This window comes from Ovis canadensis, chromosome 13 (genome assembly GCF_042477335.2).
Source record: "Ovis canadensis isolate MfBH-ARS-UI-01 breed Bighorn chromosome 13, ARS-UI_OviCan_v2, whole genome shotgun sequence".
In the NCBI taxonomy this organism is placed as follows: domain Eukaryota; kingdom Metazoa; phylum Chordata; class Mammalia; order Artiodactyla; family Bovidae; genus Ovis; species Ovis canadensis.
Window position 1 is genome coordinate 24857187 of NC_091257.1, and position 17312 is coordinate 24874498.

General features: G+C 42.1%; 1 protein-coding gene across 4 annotated transcripts in view; it reads left to right on the top strand.

Moving 5' to 3' along the window:
* Nucleotides 1–17312, top strand: part of MACROD2 (mono-ADP ribosylhydrolase 2) — a 2333538-nt gene that overhangs the window by 2132769 nt on the left and 183457 nt on the right. For all 4 annotated transcript variants that reach the window (XM_069547115.1, XM_069547113.1, XM_069547114.1 and 1 more), the window contains one exon: nt 9679–9762. In XM_069547115.1, the coding sequence (XP_069403216.1) occupies nt 9679–9762 (84 nt within the window). The remainder of the gene's footprint in view (nt 1–9678; nt 9763–17312) is intronic.

A 17312-nucleotide genomic window follows, 5' to 3' on the forward strand; every position in this document is an offset into this window, starting at 1 on the left:
CAAGAATCCCATAGAATTACTTCCACCACACTCTTTTCTTTGGAATGGTTCTTCACCAGCCCACCCAGCCTCAGAGGAGCAGAGAATAGACTCAGTTTCCTGACAGGAATCAGTGAGGGTCTGTATAGCAGAGAGGACCTGAAAAACGGCTGAGGGAATCTTTGGGAAATGCATTTTGTACACGTGATATATTGTTCTCATTATCAGAAAGTGAGATACATTCCTGCTCCTCAGAAAAAGACCAGTGTTTGATGAGAGAAATCTAGTGGTTAAAAACATTGGTTCTGGCCTAAGGTCAAGATGAGCTTGATAATGAATACATCAGTCAGTTGGCCTGGATTCAAGCCTAGCTCCTCCACTTAAAGACTTTGGATTAGAGGTTTCTCTGTTAGCCTCAGTTTATACTTCTGATGGTAACAACTCTTACCCTACAGTCTTGTTGGGGCACTGAATGAGATATCATACCTGGAATGTTCCTTGAATAGTTGGTGATCGCTTTGTTTACTCGACGTATCTGACGCATATTAGAAAGTACAGAGCTCAATTCTGCGGGACGAGAGCCCCGTGTTTCTCACTATGGTGTCACGCTGCTCTAGATGCGAGATGGGGCCTGTTTTCAGAACTGAAATACATAGCTTAGAGACTGTCATTTTGTGTGACCTCTATTGCTGCCAGGACTCCCTACAAATCACTGACAACTTGGTTTTGAACAGCTCCACAAACAGGGAGCTCTTTAAACTGTGTGGCAGACAGTCTTGTTGGGCAAGGTTTGGTTAAGATCATCCTTCTCCTTGTGAAGTTCAATCTCTATCCCTTACCCGACCTCCCACTGTCCTCGTGGAGGAATAATACCTGTTCTTTTCGGTAGTAACAGTTCCCTGGAACAACGATCTGACGTTCTATCCACTCTTGTACCTCTGTTCTCCCCAGGGCCGTGGATTCAGGGGGCGTGGTAGGCAGAGGGAGGATCTCAAAGTCAGGAGTGGAATGGAGGAGCGGGAGGAGGGTCAAGACAGCAGCTCTGGGTTCCCTTCCTGGAGCCCCCTTGGCAGTCCGGTTGTTGTACAACATGGGCAGCTTTCGAAGGAAAGTTCTTGTCTTTGTTCGTGAAAGAAAACTCAAAGTATCAGGGAGTTAACTTCTCTGGAGTACCTCTCAGCCAAGGTTGAGCAGGAGATGGATGATCAGTCCCATTGCAGCATGCATCTGAGGCATGTCCTAGACCAGCACTGCCCAGGAGAAATCTAACAAGAGCCTCAAATGGAAGCCTGATAATTCAGACAATTTCAGATTTTCTTTTAGTCACCTTGAAAAAGGTAAAACTAGACAAGTGAAATTAACATTGTATGTAACATATCAAAAATAATATCATTTCTACATAAGCAATATAAAAATTAGTCAGATATTTTGGATTCTCTTATTTTCACACCAAGTTTTTAAAATTTGTGTGTATGTCAATGTGTGGAAAAACCAATACAATATTGTAAAGTAAAAATAAATAAATGAAAAATAAAATTTGTGTGTATTTCACACGTGCATTTTAAATCAGACTATTCACATTTCCAGTATCATTGGCAATATGTAATATTAGACAGTGGGGTTCAATCCTATCACCCAGAGGCTCCTGGTAGAAATGAATTGTCCACATCTGAACTTTCTCATTAATACACTTATTGATTGCTCTCCCTTTCTGGTCTTACTTCCCTGCTCCCCTCTGCTGCTTCCTGGGATAATCTCTCAAATTAATACTTGCACTCAAACGTTTGTCTCTTTGTCTTCTGAGAAAATTCAACTTCAAGGACTCTGCTTCCCTTTTGTAAAACATAAAGCCCAAGGCAAAATTTCAATTAAAATATCAATTACTATACTCAAGATAGCTTATTATATAAGAACCATAGATTGAAAAAAGTGGTCACTTCACTTCAGTTGCTCAGTCAAGCACGACTCTTTTCGACCTCATAGACTGCAGCATGCCAGGCCTCCCTGTCCATCACCAACTCCAGTAGTTTACTCAAACTCATGTCCATTGAGTCGGTGATGCCATCCAACCATCTCATCCTCTGTCGTGCCCTTCTCCTCCTACCTTCAGTCTTTCCCAGCATCAGGGTTTTTTCAACTGAGTCAGTTCTTCGCATCAGGTGGCCAAAGTATTGGAGTTTCAGCTTCAGCATCAGTCCTTCCAATGAATATTCAGGACTGATCTCCTTTAAGACGGACTGGTTGGATCTCCCTGAAGTCCAAGGGACTCTCAAAAGTCTTCTCCGACACCACAGTTCAAAAGCATCAATTCTCTGGTGCTTAGCTTTCTTAATAGTCCAACTCTCACATCCATACATGACTACTGGAAAAACCATAGCCTTGACTAGATGGACCTTTGTTAGCCAAGTAATGTTTCTGCTTTTCAATATGCTGTCTAGGTTGGTCATAACTTTTCTTCCACGGAGCAAGTGTCTTTTAAATTCATGGCTGCAGTCACCATCTGCAGTAATTTTGGAGCCCCCAAAAATAGTCTGTCACTGTTTCCACTGTTTCCCCATCTATTTCCCATGAAGTGATGGGACTGGATGCCATATTTTTCTGAATGTTGAGATTTAAGCCAACATTTTCACTGTCCTCTTTCACTTTCATCAAGAGGCTCTTAAGTTCTTCTTTGCTTTCTGCCATAAGGGTGGTGTCATCTGTATATCTGAGGTTATTGATATTTCTCCCAGCAATCTTGATTCCAGCTTGTGATTGATCCAGCCCAGCATTTCTCATGATGTACTCTGCATAGAAGTTAAATAAGCAGGGTGACAATATACAGCCTTGACATACTCCTTTTCCTATTTGGAACCAGTCTGTTGTTCCATGTCCAGTTCTAACTGTTGCTTCCTGATGTGCATACAGGTTTCTCAAGAGGCAGGTCAGGTGGTCTGGTATTCCCATCTCGCTCAGAATTTTCCACAGTTTATTGTGATCCACACAGTCAAAGGCTTTGGCATAGTCAATAAAGCAGAAATAGATGTTCTGGAACTCTCTTGCTTTTTCAATGATTCAGCAGATGTTGGCAATTTGATCTCTGGTTCCTCTGTCTTTTCTAAAACCAGCTTGAACATCTGGAAGTTCATGGTTCATGTATTGCTGAAGCCTGGCTTGGAGAATTTTGAGCATTACTTTACTAGTGTGTGAGATGAGTGCAATTGTGCGGTAGTTGGAGCATTCTTTAGCATCGCCTTTCTTTGGGATTGGAATGAAAGCTGACCTTTTCCAGTTCTGTGACCTCTGCTGACTTTTCCAAATTTGCTGGCATATTGAGTGCAGCACTTTCACAGCATCATCTTTCAGGATTTAAAATAGCTCAACTGGAATTCCATCATCTCCACTAGCTTTCTTTGTAGTGATGCTTTCTAAAGTCCAGTTGACATCCCTTTCCAGGATGTCTGGCTCTAGGTGAGTGATCACACCACACTAGATCATCACTCTCACTGAATGATCAATCACCACGTGATTATCTGGGCCGTGAAGATATTTTTTCTATAGTTCTTCTGCGTATTCTTGGCACTTCTTCTTAATATCTGCTGCTTCTGTTATGTCCACACCATTTCTGTCCTGTATCGAGCCCATCTTTGCATGTACAATTCCCTTGGTATCTCTGATTTTCTTGAAGAGAACTCTAGTCTTTCCCATTCTATTCCTTTCCTCTATTTCTTTGCACTGATCCCTGAGGAAGGCTTTCTTATCTCTCCTTGCTAGTCTTTGGAACTCTGCATTCAAGTGGCTATATCTTTCCTTTTCTCCTTTGCTTTTCACTTTTCTTCTTTTCACAGCTATTTGTAAGGCCTCCTCAGAGAGCCATTTTGCCTTTTTGCATTTCTTTTTCTTGGATATGTTCTTGAGTCCTGTCTCCTATACAGTGTCATGAACCTCTGTCCATAGTTTATCAGCTGCTCTGTCTATCAGATCTAATCCCTTGAATCTATTTGTCATTTCCACTGTATAATCGTAGGGGATTTGATATAGGTCATACCTGAATGATCTAGTGGTTTTCCCTACTTTCTTCAATTTAAGTCTGAATTTGGCAATGAGAGTTCATAATCTGAGCCACAGTCAGCTCCCAGTCTTGTTTTTGCTAACTGTATAGAGTCTCTCCATATTTGGCTGCAAAGAATATAATCAATCTGATATTGGTATTGACATCTGGTGATGTCCATGTGTAGAGTCTTTTCTTGTGTTTTTGGAAAATGGTGTTTGCTGTGACCAGTCCGTTCTCTTGGTAAAATTCTATTAGCCTCTGCCCTGCTTCATTCTGCATTCCAAGGTCAAATTTGCCTGTTATTCCAGGTGTTACTTGACTGCCTACTTTGGCATTCCAGTCCCCTATAATGAAAAGGACATCTTTTTGGCATGTTAGTTCTAGACGGTCTTGTAGGTCTTCATAGAACCATTCAACTTTAGCTGCTTCTGCTTCACTGGTCAGGGCATAGACTTGGATTACAGTGATACTGAATGGTTTGCCTTGGAAATGAACAGAGATCATTCTGTCCTTTTTGAGACTGCATCTAAGTACTGCATTTCAGACTCTTTTGTTGACTATGAGGGCTACCCTATTTCTTCTAAGGGATTCTTACCCACAGTATTCGATATAATGGTCATCTGAGTTAAATTCACCCATTCCAGTCCATTTTAGTTTGCTGATTCCTAAAATGTCAATGTTCACTCTTGCCATCTCCTGTTTGACCACTTCCAATTTGCCTTGATTCATGGACCTAACATTTCCTATGCAATATTGCTCTTTACAGCATCAGACTTTGCTTCTATCACCAGTCACGGCTACACCTGGGTGTTATTTTTGCTTTGGCTCTGTCTCTTCATTCTTTCTGGAGTTATTTACCCACTGATCTCCAGTAGCATATTGGGCACCTACTGACCTGGGGAGTTCATCTTTCAGTGTCCTATCTTTTTGCCTTTTCATACTGTTCACCCTGTCTTAAATTCCATGAATTCAGCATTAATGCATGCACTTCACATGGAATATCCTTGGATGTCCTTGGACTATCCTTCATCCATGGAGGGCACTGCCCTTTCAGCCAGATAGTTTAAGGCCCTTATCTTGCTAAGGATCATTTGCCCAAAGTGATGTAAGTACACATTTCTAGGCAAAGGGGGCTGACTTCTTAATAAGGCGCTACTTGTTATCTGAACCACAGAGTGAGTTCAAGGAAATCATTAATGCTAACGCAGAACCCATAAGTTTGGAGTTAGCATTTGGGGTTTAGGAGCCTTAAGTGAACCATCATTTCTGATATTAGTCCCGCCAAGTTTCCTGGGGTTTATCTCTAGCAGCTGGATGCAGCCATTGATGTCACACTCAGTGGCCCAAGGACACTTAGTCACTCAGGCACAATGGTCTTGGGAAGCTGCTCTCTTTTCCTAATATCTGAGTGCTGAAATCATGAGGGATTTTGTGCAAGATGGGCTCATGAAGGGCCAGCTGGCCTTGCCAAATATTTGTGAGCAGGCTTACTTCTGTTCAGTCTCATGCTCCAGTGTGCTGGTGTCTGAGAAGAATCTGATTGAGCCTCCTAAGACCATTAACTGCTAGCCTTCCCTGAGCCCTGCATCGCCTCTTCTTCTCATACAAGAAGTAGTGCTGGAAGGATTTCTAAGAATGCAGTTGCCGCTAGTGAAGGCCTGTTTGTGTGAATCAACCAGTCAACAAATGCTAGTAAATGATAGTAAACGATAAAATGAATATCAAAAACCAGTGAGGTGCCGGGAAACATACTCTCTGGTTGCAGGGGGGAGCCCCAATTTGGAGAGTTTGCAGATTTCTTTGGTATAAATGGTGTTGTTCAAAGTGCCAAACATTAGCCAATGAATGTAGGGGTGGAGGAGAGAGAGGTCCAACCAGCTAGTGCAGGCTGGCTCAGCTCAGATCAGTCTCATCATCCCTTTGCTGAGCAGGATTTTAATTGAACTGTTCCTTGTGCTGATTGCTCAACATACATGAACTCACTTAGGATATCCAACAGCTCAAAGAGATGGGGACTGCTATTATCCAATGCTTAAGGGGAATAATATCAGATGGTGTCAGATAGAGTCATCCTAAGAGAGGCTCTGCCCCTCTTCGAGGTGGTAGAAACAGACTGACTTAAATGCCTAGGATCCTGTTTAAGTCATTTAATCCTAACATAGTAAATATTTCCCCATGTCCTTCCACTTCCAAGACCATGCTCTCTTGAAATGGACCCCAACCTGAGCCCAGGGACAGAAAATCAGCAGCTACCTCTGACAGGTCCGCCACCCAAGAGCCAGAGCCCAGTTGAGTTCCTTGGGGACAAAGCAATGCTATGGCAACACCCGAGAGGTCCAGCTTCTGCTGCAAACAGAGGCAACAGAGACAAGCTGACACCGTGTTAAGGAGAAGCAAGGGGTGCTGTTGGGGAAGGTCCTCTAGCTTTCCCAGGCTAAGAGGGAGAGGGGAAACGAGAGCACAGAGGCCATATGTAGCAGTGACTTTCAGTCGAGAGTCTCCATGGGTGTTGTGAAATACTATGTCATAGACTAGAGGTCCCCAACCCCCGGGCCATGGACCAGTACCAGCCTGTGGCCTGTTAGGAACTGAGCCTCACAGCAGAAGGTAAGTAGCTGGGGAAGGAGACAAGCTTCCTCTACGCTCCCCATTGCACACATTACACCTGAACCATACACCCCCCAAGTCTGTGGGAAAATTGTCTTCCATGGAACCAGTTCCCAGCCCCCAGAAGGCTGAGGACCCCTGTCATAGGTGGCTGCTCATAACTAACATGCATCTATCCCCACTGATCACCCCAGAAGTGCCCTACAGCTTCTTCAAAAAGGAAGCCCTAGTGCTTTTACAGTTTATAAATAGCTCAAAATGTGGACACAGAGATGTCTTTTTAAATCTCACACATTCCCCAGGAACTCCCATTTAGGTGGGTAATCGTGAATTCACAATTTAAGTCTCAACTCACTTTCTGGAAATGCTGGTTTGGAGCTGAACCTCCATCACTGGAAACTCTCCTCTTGGTCCCAGTTGCTCATAATGCATTTCGGCACAAGGGAGGGTGAGAGGCTTCTTCCAGGGATTTTGCAAGTGGTACTCTGCTCATTTTATGAATCCTTTTGAACCCAGCATCTGTGCTCAGTGAGCTGTTTCAAGCATCTCATTTCTGTTTTTGCTGAACCCATTCTGAAAGGTCAATATCCATCCACACCTGATGACAGAAATTTGGGGGAGTTGCTAATGTAGTCATTGGCAACATTTTTCACCCTGGTCGCGGTAATGACCTTGGATGTGACTGCCTTGCAACCACAGAAAGCCTAACCTAGTGCCCAAACCCCTTTATAGCCCATAATGCCAAAGTTTTTAATAGCACATCTATCAAATGCATTTTTCTGTTCTGTTCTTTTTATAATAAATGGGGAAAGAAACATGAGTCACGATAACTCTATTGTAGAGAGTCCTGGCATAGGTAATAGTTGCTAAGAGAGTGAGAATTAGGCCCAAACCCCATTATATCTTGGTCTCAAAGAAAGGCCTGGTAACAGGGATATAAAAAAGAATTTGAAATGAAATTTTCAAGGCACTGCTGAACACCAGTGGCACAAGAGAGGATTACGAAAGACAAATGCCCTTTCTCATGGAACCTACCATCTCAAGGTGGAGGGTGGTATAGGAGGGAGACATATAATAAAGAAATAAACAAGGAGCAAGATAATTTCAGTTACACCAGGCGATGTGTCCGTGACAGATTTTCCTTGCAACCCTTCCGATTAAGTAGTCAGGAATAGCCTTCCTTGGGAGGTGAATGTGACTCTATGTTAAAAGACATATGGGCTAGGCATATGAATGTGTGTGTCAGGAAAAAGGAAGAACAGCAGGTGTAAAGGTCCTGAGGCAAGAACCAGCCTAGAAATGATAGAAGGGAGCTAATACGTCTGAAGCCAAAGACAAGTGGGAGATGGGGCTAGTGCGGTAGGTGGAACCCAAGTGACTTGTTCTGGCCCATGACACTGGATTTGGATCTTATTCTAAGAGCAGTGGTTTCTAAACAAGGAAACAGGGTGATCTGGTGAGATGGGAGGGAGATTCAAAAAAGAGGGGATATATGTATACCTATGGCTGATTCATGTTGAGGTTTGACAGAAAACAACAAAATTCTGTAAAGCAATTATCCTTCAATTAAAAAAATAAAGTTTTTTTAAAAAGGGAAAAAAAAAAGAGAACTCTGTTTGCTATGTGCAGAATAGATTATAGGAAGATGAGAAAGCTAGGAGTTAGAATTCGGAAGGCTAGCATAGTAAGCCAGGTAAAAGATGCTGCTGGTTTGGACTAGGGTGGTGGTTGCAGAGAATGAGCACAGCAGATGAACATAGGATATATATCTTGGAGCAGAGGTAATAGGACTCATTATGATGAAATTGCTTTACTGGAGAAGTAATTGAAGAAAAATATTAAGGATAATATCGCAGTTTTGGGTTTAGATTCCTGGGTAGATAAGTCACACACTCCCTTGAGAGGTGGAATACTGTGGAGAGAACAGATTTGCAGACATCAAGAGTACTGTTCCAGGTGCATTGTTTGAAATGCCTCATGGGATTATTTATATAAGGAAGCAGAGTAAAGGGGAATCACGAGGGTTGGGAAGAGTGGAGTACAGATACTTCCCAGCCCTGAAAAGGCAACAGGGTGGAGGTAGTTTCAGGGCCTAGAAGACAGAGAGGGCCATGGGGAGAGGGTCAGTTGGTAGGAACTGTGACCTTAGATTTAGGAAGATAATTAGTCCTTGAAGACTACCGGCAGCCTAGGAAATACACGCCCTGGGCTCCCCATTGGCTGAGTATAATAGGAAGCCAGAGAGATGGGGACTTCATTGGTGCCGTCCATAGAGACCAGTGTCCCAAAGCCAGATGGAGGAAGGGTGGAAAGCGGATCTGGAGGGGCCAATGGACGAAATCCAAAATAAGATGCCATGTGAACAATTGAAGACATAAGCTTTGAGAAATAAAGAGGCCAGAGCTGCAGATATAATGTTTAGCAAAGTATCCCATATCCAAATGGGATGAATTTGAAAGAGTTTTCCTAAAACTGTCTTTAGAATTTGTCACCAGCCTCCTTGGCAGGAGGAGCACTGAGAAAAGTGGGAAGCACAGGAATTTAATCAGGGGCATATGGAAATTATTTAGAATCTGGATTGCTAAAGAAATCTGTTAAATAGAAGGAGGATAATTTCATGCCCCATCCCATTCCCCTCAAATGAGATGACTTTACAGTTCATCTAGCCATACTTTGAGGGCTAAAATGAAACTGCAGAATGGTAACTATCGGTTAATCCATGAAGTTTTAAATCAAACTCTCCTAGAGAATAATCATAATAATTGGGAGTTGCCTAATGGAGAATTTTTTAATTTAAAAAACACCCTTATGGTTTCACATTCGTGAAATGGCAACAAAATGGTTATGCCTAAGCTCTAAGTCGTCAAGTCCGTGTTCATTGGAGAAGCCCAGATTTTTTGCCAGAATTTAGCTCAGCCATAATGTCAGGCGAACCTGCAATTAAGCTTCACTCTATGTGTGGATTTAGTAAGAAAACTGTATTTTTAAATATCATGATAATTTTGAGCCCCTAGTGGGAGATTTTTAAATAAAAATGTGCTAAATCTATGTGCTTCCAGAGGGGTTAGAGCCAAAAGACCACTCTCCACCTCACAAGAAGAGCAAAGCAAAGAAGCCAGAAGGCTCCAAAGACTCCAGCGAGGGTAAGTCCAGTTCTTTGTCTCTTTAAAAGAAAATACACCATGAAAAGAAATTCCTGTTTAATTTGTAAATTATGTGCATGCTCTCATATTCAGGTATTTCTAAGTGTTCAAGAATCAGTGGGAACTTCTTTATCCTTTATCCTTTCTCCCCTGAATGTGACAGTGAAATAGTAGATTCAGGTTTAAATCATTTTAAGGTAAAGACCAAAAGTAAAAAGTCATTTTCTCAGTGTAATGTATTTTCCATTCCTACCAAGTGTGGATACTGCTTACCACTTAGGTGTTCTGAAATCACATAAGGGTAAAGGTCCAGATCTCTACTTGAAGAGTTGTAAGGTAGTTGTTGTCTTATTGGGATCTTTTTTTTTTTTTCTTATGAATACATTTGGATCCAGAACAAAACCTCAGGAATGAGTGATAGAAACATTTCCTGTCTTTACTGTTCTCTTTTCCTTTCTGGAAACCAACGTTATCTTCACATCTATGCACTGAGTTGGTATGCCCAATGAGGCTGTCTTATGAAGAAATGATCCATAGTAACTCAGGGTGCAAAGTGAGGAAGTAACAGTAGAAATAGTGGGTATAAAGTGCCTAGCACAGGTCTGCTTTCCATTAGTGGTGGCTATTCTAGTAAACATCACAAACAGGACCATGATATGGTACACAGTGTCCTCATTCATTGAAAGGTCCTGGAAAGCTTAGAATCATTCAAAGAACACTTAGAACCAAGGAGAAGGCCAGCATCTCTAACTGGCAGGAGGTGGACAAGCTTTGTTGATATCTGATTGGGAGAGTAGCCAGGGCTCCCCCTCCTACTGGAATTAGGTCATTCTCTGGATAATCTCTTAAAACCATGATTGGGAGATGGATTAGAAGCAGAACAGCAGTCTCCTTTCCCTGGAGAGGCTCCCCCTCACTGAAAGGTTCCTGTCATAGGTGTGACCCAGGTCAGAGGTAGTTTTCCAGAGCCTGGGGGTCCACTTGGGAGTATACACTGCAATAGTCACCTTGATGAACAGGGGAGTTCTTCTGAGTTATTCCTGCAAATATGTGAAAACTTGTTTACTTGCTAAATATTTTACTTTGTTTAGGAGCAGCATCTCATAATCCTAATATGACTAAATAATATATCTTCACCTCACCCAAATATATCATCCTAGAATCTGCTCTGAGTCACAAAAGTGCCATCCCTGTGGATTTGTTACCAGGACCATACGGTTTACAGCATCGTGGTGAAATGTACATGCTAGTCCTTCTACAGACATGTGGGAATTGTAGGTTTGTTCCTAAGATGCCTCCAGAAATACAAAAGCTGCTGGGAAAGGAGTGAGGGAGGGAGCAGAGTCTGACCTGCTAGTGGTAGGTGGTTGCATGATGGGGGCACTCGTTACTTGGGAGTGCTCCTATTTTGACAAAATGAACCATGTCCCCAATTCAGGCGTTACGTTGTTGCCTGTGCCTCACTTCCTCTCATGATTCAGAAGGTCCCAGTCATTCTCTCCTGCTGGATATGCAAAGGGACTGGGTAGAAGGGGTATGTGGGTCACGACCCTTCTCTGCAATCTTCCTGCTTTAGAATTATCAATCATTTTCCAACTTGGTCATCTCTCTATTTTTTTTTTCTATTAACTTGTGTTGATTTTATTGAGTTCAGAAAATTACCTAGCTATACTCAGACCAAATAGATGATTACATTGATGAGTTGAAACTTCAGAATCATTTGTACACATATGCATTTATTATCATGTGGAATTCCTTAATCTACGTGCAGAAAAATGCTTTCAGTGATTTCAGTGAAAACTACTGTCATTACTCCTGTTGTTTTTCAGTCTCTCAGTCATGTCCTACTCTTTGTGACTGCATGGACTGCAGCACGCCAGGCTTCCCTGTCCTTCACCATCCCCTGGAGTTTGCTCCAACTCATGACCGTTGAGTCGATGATGCTATCCATCCATCTTATTCTCTGTCACTCCCTTCTCCTCCTGCCCTTCTCCTGAGATAAATTATTTGAGATTTCTTTGCATAGCCATCCTAGTGATCTCTTGCACAATGGAATAGGTTAGGAGTGTTCCTCAAACTTGCTCCCTTTGGCTCCTCTCTTTGTGGCATGTGCTCCTGGTATTTTCTCTTAGAGGTCACTCAGCTTTCCTCCCCATTGCTTGACCTCCTCTCACTTCTCTCCTACCTTTGGGCTCCCTGCTCTGCTTCCAACCCTGGCAGGTACTACTAATCACCTTGGCTCACCTCGTAGTATAAAGACAGGGGCATGCAGAGTGGAGTTAGAATACAAATTCACCTGGATTTTCTAGAGTATAAAACCATAATAGCTGTATTTTGATCCAGAAGAAGAATCTTGAGTGCATATGGTCACGTTTTCTTTCTCTACAAAACTGTTTTTAAAATAGAATGCAAATGGTTCTTTATCTTGCCCAAGACCATGCAGTTTGTTAATGTCAGAATCTCTTTTTTTTTTTTTTTCCTGGAAGCAGCACAGTGTCTCTAATCTTTTTCCCTTTCCCTCTTCTGGAAATTAGAACTCACTTTGTTGAAGGAAGAAATGTTGCCATCATTACAGCTTTGAGTGACTGAATATTATAAATATTTAAGTATTTAACTATTATATTTATATATTATATATATTAATTATATATATTATAAATATTTAAGTATTTAACTATTATATATTATATTTAAGTATTTAAATATTAAACATCTTCTCCAACCACTGCTAAAACTGAGACAGGCAAGTTTCCCACTGTCTTCATAACAAAGCACTCTCTTCCGTGTCTTTCACTTCATATGTATGGTTCATTCAACCCCAGGTCTGGCTGCCTGTTGTTGTCCAGTTGCTAAGACCTGTCTGACTCTTTGCGACGCCATGGACTGCACCAGGCTCCTCTGTCGTCTGGTTTTTCCTGGAGTTTGCTCAAATTCATGTCCATTGCGTCAGTGATGCTATCTAATCATGTCAACCTTTGCCACCCCTTTCTCCTTCTGCCTTCAATCTTTCCCTGCATCAGGGTCTTTTTCTTTGCATTAGTTAGTTAAAGCTTTGCATTAGGTGGTTGAAGCTTCAGCTTCAGCATCCATCCTTCCAATGAATATTCAGAACTGATTTCCTTTAGGATGGACTGGTTGGATCCCCTTGCAGTCCAAGGGACTCTCAAGAGTCTTCTCTAACACCATAGTTTGAAAGCATCAGTTCTTCAGTGCTCAGCCTTCTTTATGGTCCAGCTCTCACATCCTTACATGACTATTGGAAAAACCATAGTTTTGAGTATACAGACCTTTGTTGGCAAAGTGATATCTCTGCTTTTTAATATGCTCTCTAGGTTTGTCATAGCTTTCCTTCCAAGCAGCAATCATCTTTTAATTTCATGTATGCAGTCACCATCCACAGTGATTTTGGACCCCATGAAAATATTAATGAAATCTGTCACTGCTTCCATTTCTAGTTCTGGCCCAAGTTTCTCAGTGAGTATTTCTGTGACCACTAACATCATCTGGGAACTTGACAGAAGTACAGATTCTCAGGCCCCACCCAGACCTACTGAATCAGAAACTCTGAGGTAGGATCCAGTAATTCATGTTCTTGAGAGCCCTCTTGGTATTCCAGTACACGCTCAAGTCTGAGAACCATGGTTCTAGGGTCTAGACTATCTGAGACTGGTAGACGCCTCAAAGCAAACAATAATTCCAGTGATTGCTTACAAATCTTGATTCAATATTGTTCACCATTTCTGGCTTCTTAGAAGTTCATTATAAAAGAACCAGCTCGGCCGTGTATCCCAAGAATCAGATGGATAAGTAGGACAATAAATAGATTAGAAGATGGTAGATAGGTAAGTAGGTAGATAGATGATACATAAATAGTAGATAGTATATGCATGCAAATATGCATATAAAATACATGTCTACATAGCTATGCATATATTCATATGTGTGTGCTCTGTGCTCAGTTGTTCAGTCATGTCCGACTCTTTGTGACCCTATGGTCTATAGTCCACCAGACTCCTCTGTCCATGGGATTCTCCAGTCAACAATACTGGAATAGGTTGCCATTTCCTCCTCCAGGGGATCTTCCTGACCGAGGGATTGAACCTGTGTCTCCTTGGTCTCCTGCATTGACAGGCAGATTCTTTACCACTGAGCCACCTGGGAAGCCCCAAGTATGTCCATACATATCCACAGATACAATATGGTCTGGAAAGATAAATATATATATATCTCAAAGTGACCTCAGGAATCAGTTGGAGGAGTGGAGAAGGTGGAGGGGCAAACTTTGGAGAGTTTAATATTCAGCTTTCTAAATGTATGTGTAATTGAAATACATATGAATATATATGTATACATGTAAATAGAAAGGTTTACTTAATCTTTAAAAAAAAAAGGCATTTTCACTAAAAACAAAAGAGACTTTCAGTTCAGTTCAGTTCAGTCGCTCAGTCGTGTCTGACTCTTTGCGACCCCATGAATCGCAGCACGCCGGGCCTCCCTGTCCATCACCAACTCCTGGAGTTCACTCAGATTCATGTCCATTGAGTTGGTGATGCCATCCAGCCATCCCATCCTCTGTCGTCCCCTTCTCCCCCTGCCCCCAATCCCTCCCAGCATCAGAGTCTTTTCCAATGAGTCAACTCTTCGCATGAGGTGTCCAAAGTACTGGAGTTTCAGCTTTAGCATCATTCCTTCCAAAGAAATCTCAGGGTTGATCTCCTTCAGAATGGACTGGTTGGATCTCCTTGGAGTCCAAGGGACTCTCAAGAGTCTTCTCCAACACCACAGTTCAAAAGCATCAATTCTTTGGCGCTCAGCCCTCTTCACAGTCCAACTCTTGCATCCATACATGACCACAGGAAAAACCATGGCCTTGACTTGACTTTAGGCTTCTAAAATTCAGTAGAAAGCTTAGAGTAGTGATTTTCTCCATACATTCATCTCCAGAGCCTTCAGTGATTTTTGGAACTGCATGTGATTTTTCCATCGTATTTTTACAGAAAGCACTAGCACTGTGACTCTCGCTGCACAATTGCCTCAACATAGCGTATTCAGCAAGCCTGTATGTGAGGCCTATTCTTCAGGAGCCCCAGCCCTGGCAGTGCTAAATCAAGCAGCCTGATACTGCACTTTAAAATATTATTGATCTCTTTTGTCAGATGAAATTAGATGTGGAAACATTTTGGAAACTAGGAAGTACTCGACAAGTTTTGAAGGATCTAATGTTGCTATTAGAAGTATTATTATTATTGTTTTTACTAAAATAAATTTTTCTGAATATATGAACCATGGGTGGAATGCACTTTGTATTCCCCGAGAGACAGCATTTTCTCTCTGCCCTCTTATTTTCTCTGCATATGAAAATACCACGTGACAAACTGTTTTGTGAGTGGCTGGACAGAACAAACATTCTCTGGATGTTTGTTTCAGGATGCCATGAAGCGCTTCATGCATTATATTCAAAAGCATGATCTTTAATTTAATTTTTTTGACAAGTGCACTGAAGGGTAAAATCAGGCAGTCATAATTTTGACTTTGCCATCATTCAAACGAGCTCAATGATTGACCAGATTTTAAAACTAAAATAAGAAAGAAAAAAGCGGGAATGAGGAAAAGCAACTTTCTCACGAAGGAAAGCTTTGTTTTTTATCCTCTAGACCTTAAAATACTACGAATTAAAGCAAAATGTGAATTTCCATGGTAAAATTCAGAATAGAAGAAAAGCCGGTGTCACCATCTTGGTTTGATTATACTCTATGTTCTGCTTAATTTCAGGGCTGCTCTGAGCTATCTCCCTGCCACAGGTTAGGAGAAGGACCCAAGGGTCTGTTTTATTTTTAGTTGTGCTCACCACATTCACCCATTAAACAGAACTGAGGTTAGGACTGTGAAGTCCTGGACAGCCTGCCCTAGGATTCTGAATGGGGCTTAGAGGATATGACTGTTAAGGTATTTTCCATGGGGAGAAGGGCTGAACCTACCTGCAGAGTAGCCATGTCCTGTGGGACCCAGGATGACTCGTATGCCTGTTGTCCTTGACCCTGTTGGTGCCTGTTCCCTTTCACTGTTGGAGATGCCCTGGCTTGGTGACAACATATGGACCCACCTACTCATAGAGACAAACAATTCAGCCTGAATGTGGACAGAGCTCTCAGGGCCCAAGTTCTGCTTCCCTACTTGGGCAGATTGTCTAACTAAAAGGCAGCTTCTTCATATTAAATGGTCAGTAAAAACATACCTTATGGGTCTGTGTAGTGAGATTTCAACAAGATGATCTCCAAAAGCTACCTGGCCCAATCTCTGCACAGAGGGGCCAGTCAGTCCAAGTGTATTGAATTTATCCTGTCCTTCATCAGCCTTACAAATTATTGATTTATTTGCTTATGCCATATGGACTCATAGTTTTCTATTCTGCTGCTGCTAAGTCGCTTCAGTCGTGTCCGACTCTGTGCAACCCCATAGATGGCAGCCCACTAGGCTCCTCTGTCCCTGGGATTCTCCAGCCAAGAATACTGGAGTGGGTTGCCATTTCCTTCTCCAGTGCATGAAAGTGAAAAGGGAAAGTGAAGTCACTCAGTCGTGTCCGACTCTTAGCGACCCCGTGGACTACAACATACCAGGCTCCTCCATCCATGGGATTTTCCAGGCAAGAGTACTGGAGTGGGGTGCCATTGCCTTCTCCATTTCTATTCTACTCAGTGGATTATAATCCATTACCATCAGGGACCCCTTTGGGGTGGCTTCTGTGTTCTTTTAACATGCACCCATCGTGTTTGAGCTCTTCCTTGCTTTCCAGTGTAAGCAGATACTCAAGCTCATTTTATGCTTTCCCTCCCCCAACCCTGACAGCAGTCATTTCTTCAAGGAGCTATGGTTCCATTTAATGAACAGTATTTAGAAACCAAATCTGTTTAGTTCTTTGGCCCATTTTTTGATTGGGTCATTTATTTTTCTGGAATTAAGCTGCAGGAGTTGCTTGTATATTTTTGAGATTAGTTGTTTGTCAGTTGCTTCATTTGCTATTATTTTCTCCCATTCTGAAGGCTGTCTTTTCACCTTGCTTTATAGTTTCCTTTGTTGTACAGAAGCTTTTAAGTTTAATTAGGTCCAATCTGTTTATTTTTGCTTTTATTTCCAATATACTGGGAGGTGGGTCATAGAGGATCCTGCTGTGATTTATGTTGGAGAGTGTTTTGCCAGTGTTCTCCCCTAGGAGTTTTATAGTTTCTGGTTTATGTTTAGACATTTCTCCAAAGAAGACATACAGATGGCTAACAAACACATGAAAAGATGCTCAACATCACTCATTCTCAGAGAAATGCAAATCAAAACCACAATGAGGTACCATTTCACACCAGTCAGAATGGCTGCGATCCAAAAGTCTACAAGCAATAAATGCTAGAGAGGGTGTGGAGAAAAGGGAACCCTCTTACACTGTTGGTCGGAATGCAAACTAGTACAGCCACTATGGAGAACAGTGTGGAGATTCCTTTAAAAACAGGAAATAGAACTGCCTTATGACCCAGCAATCTCACTGCTGGGCATACACACTG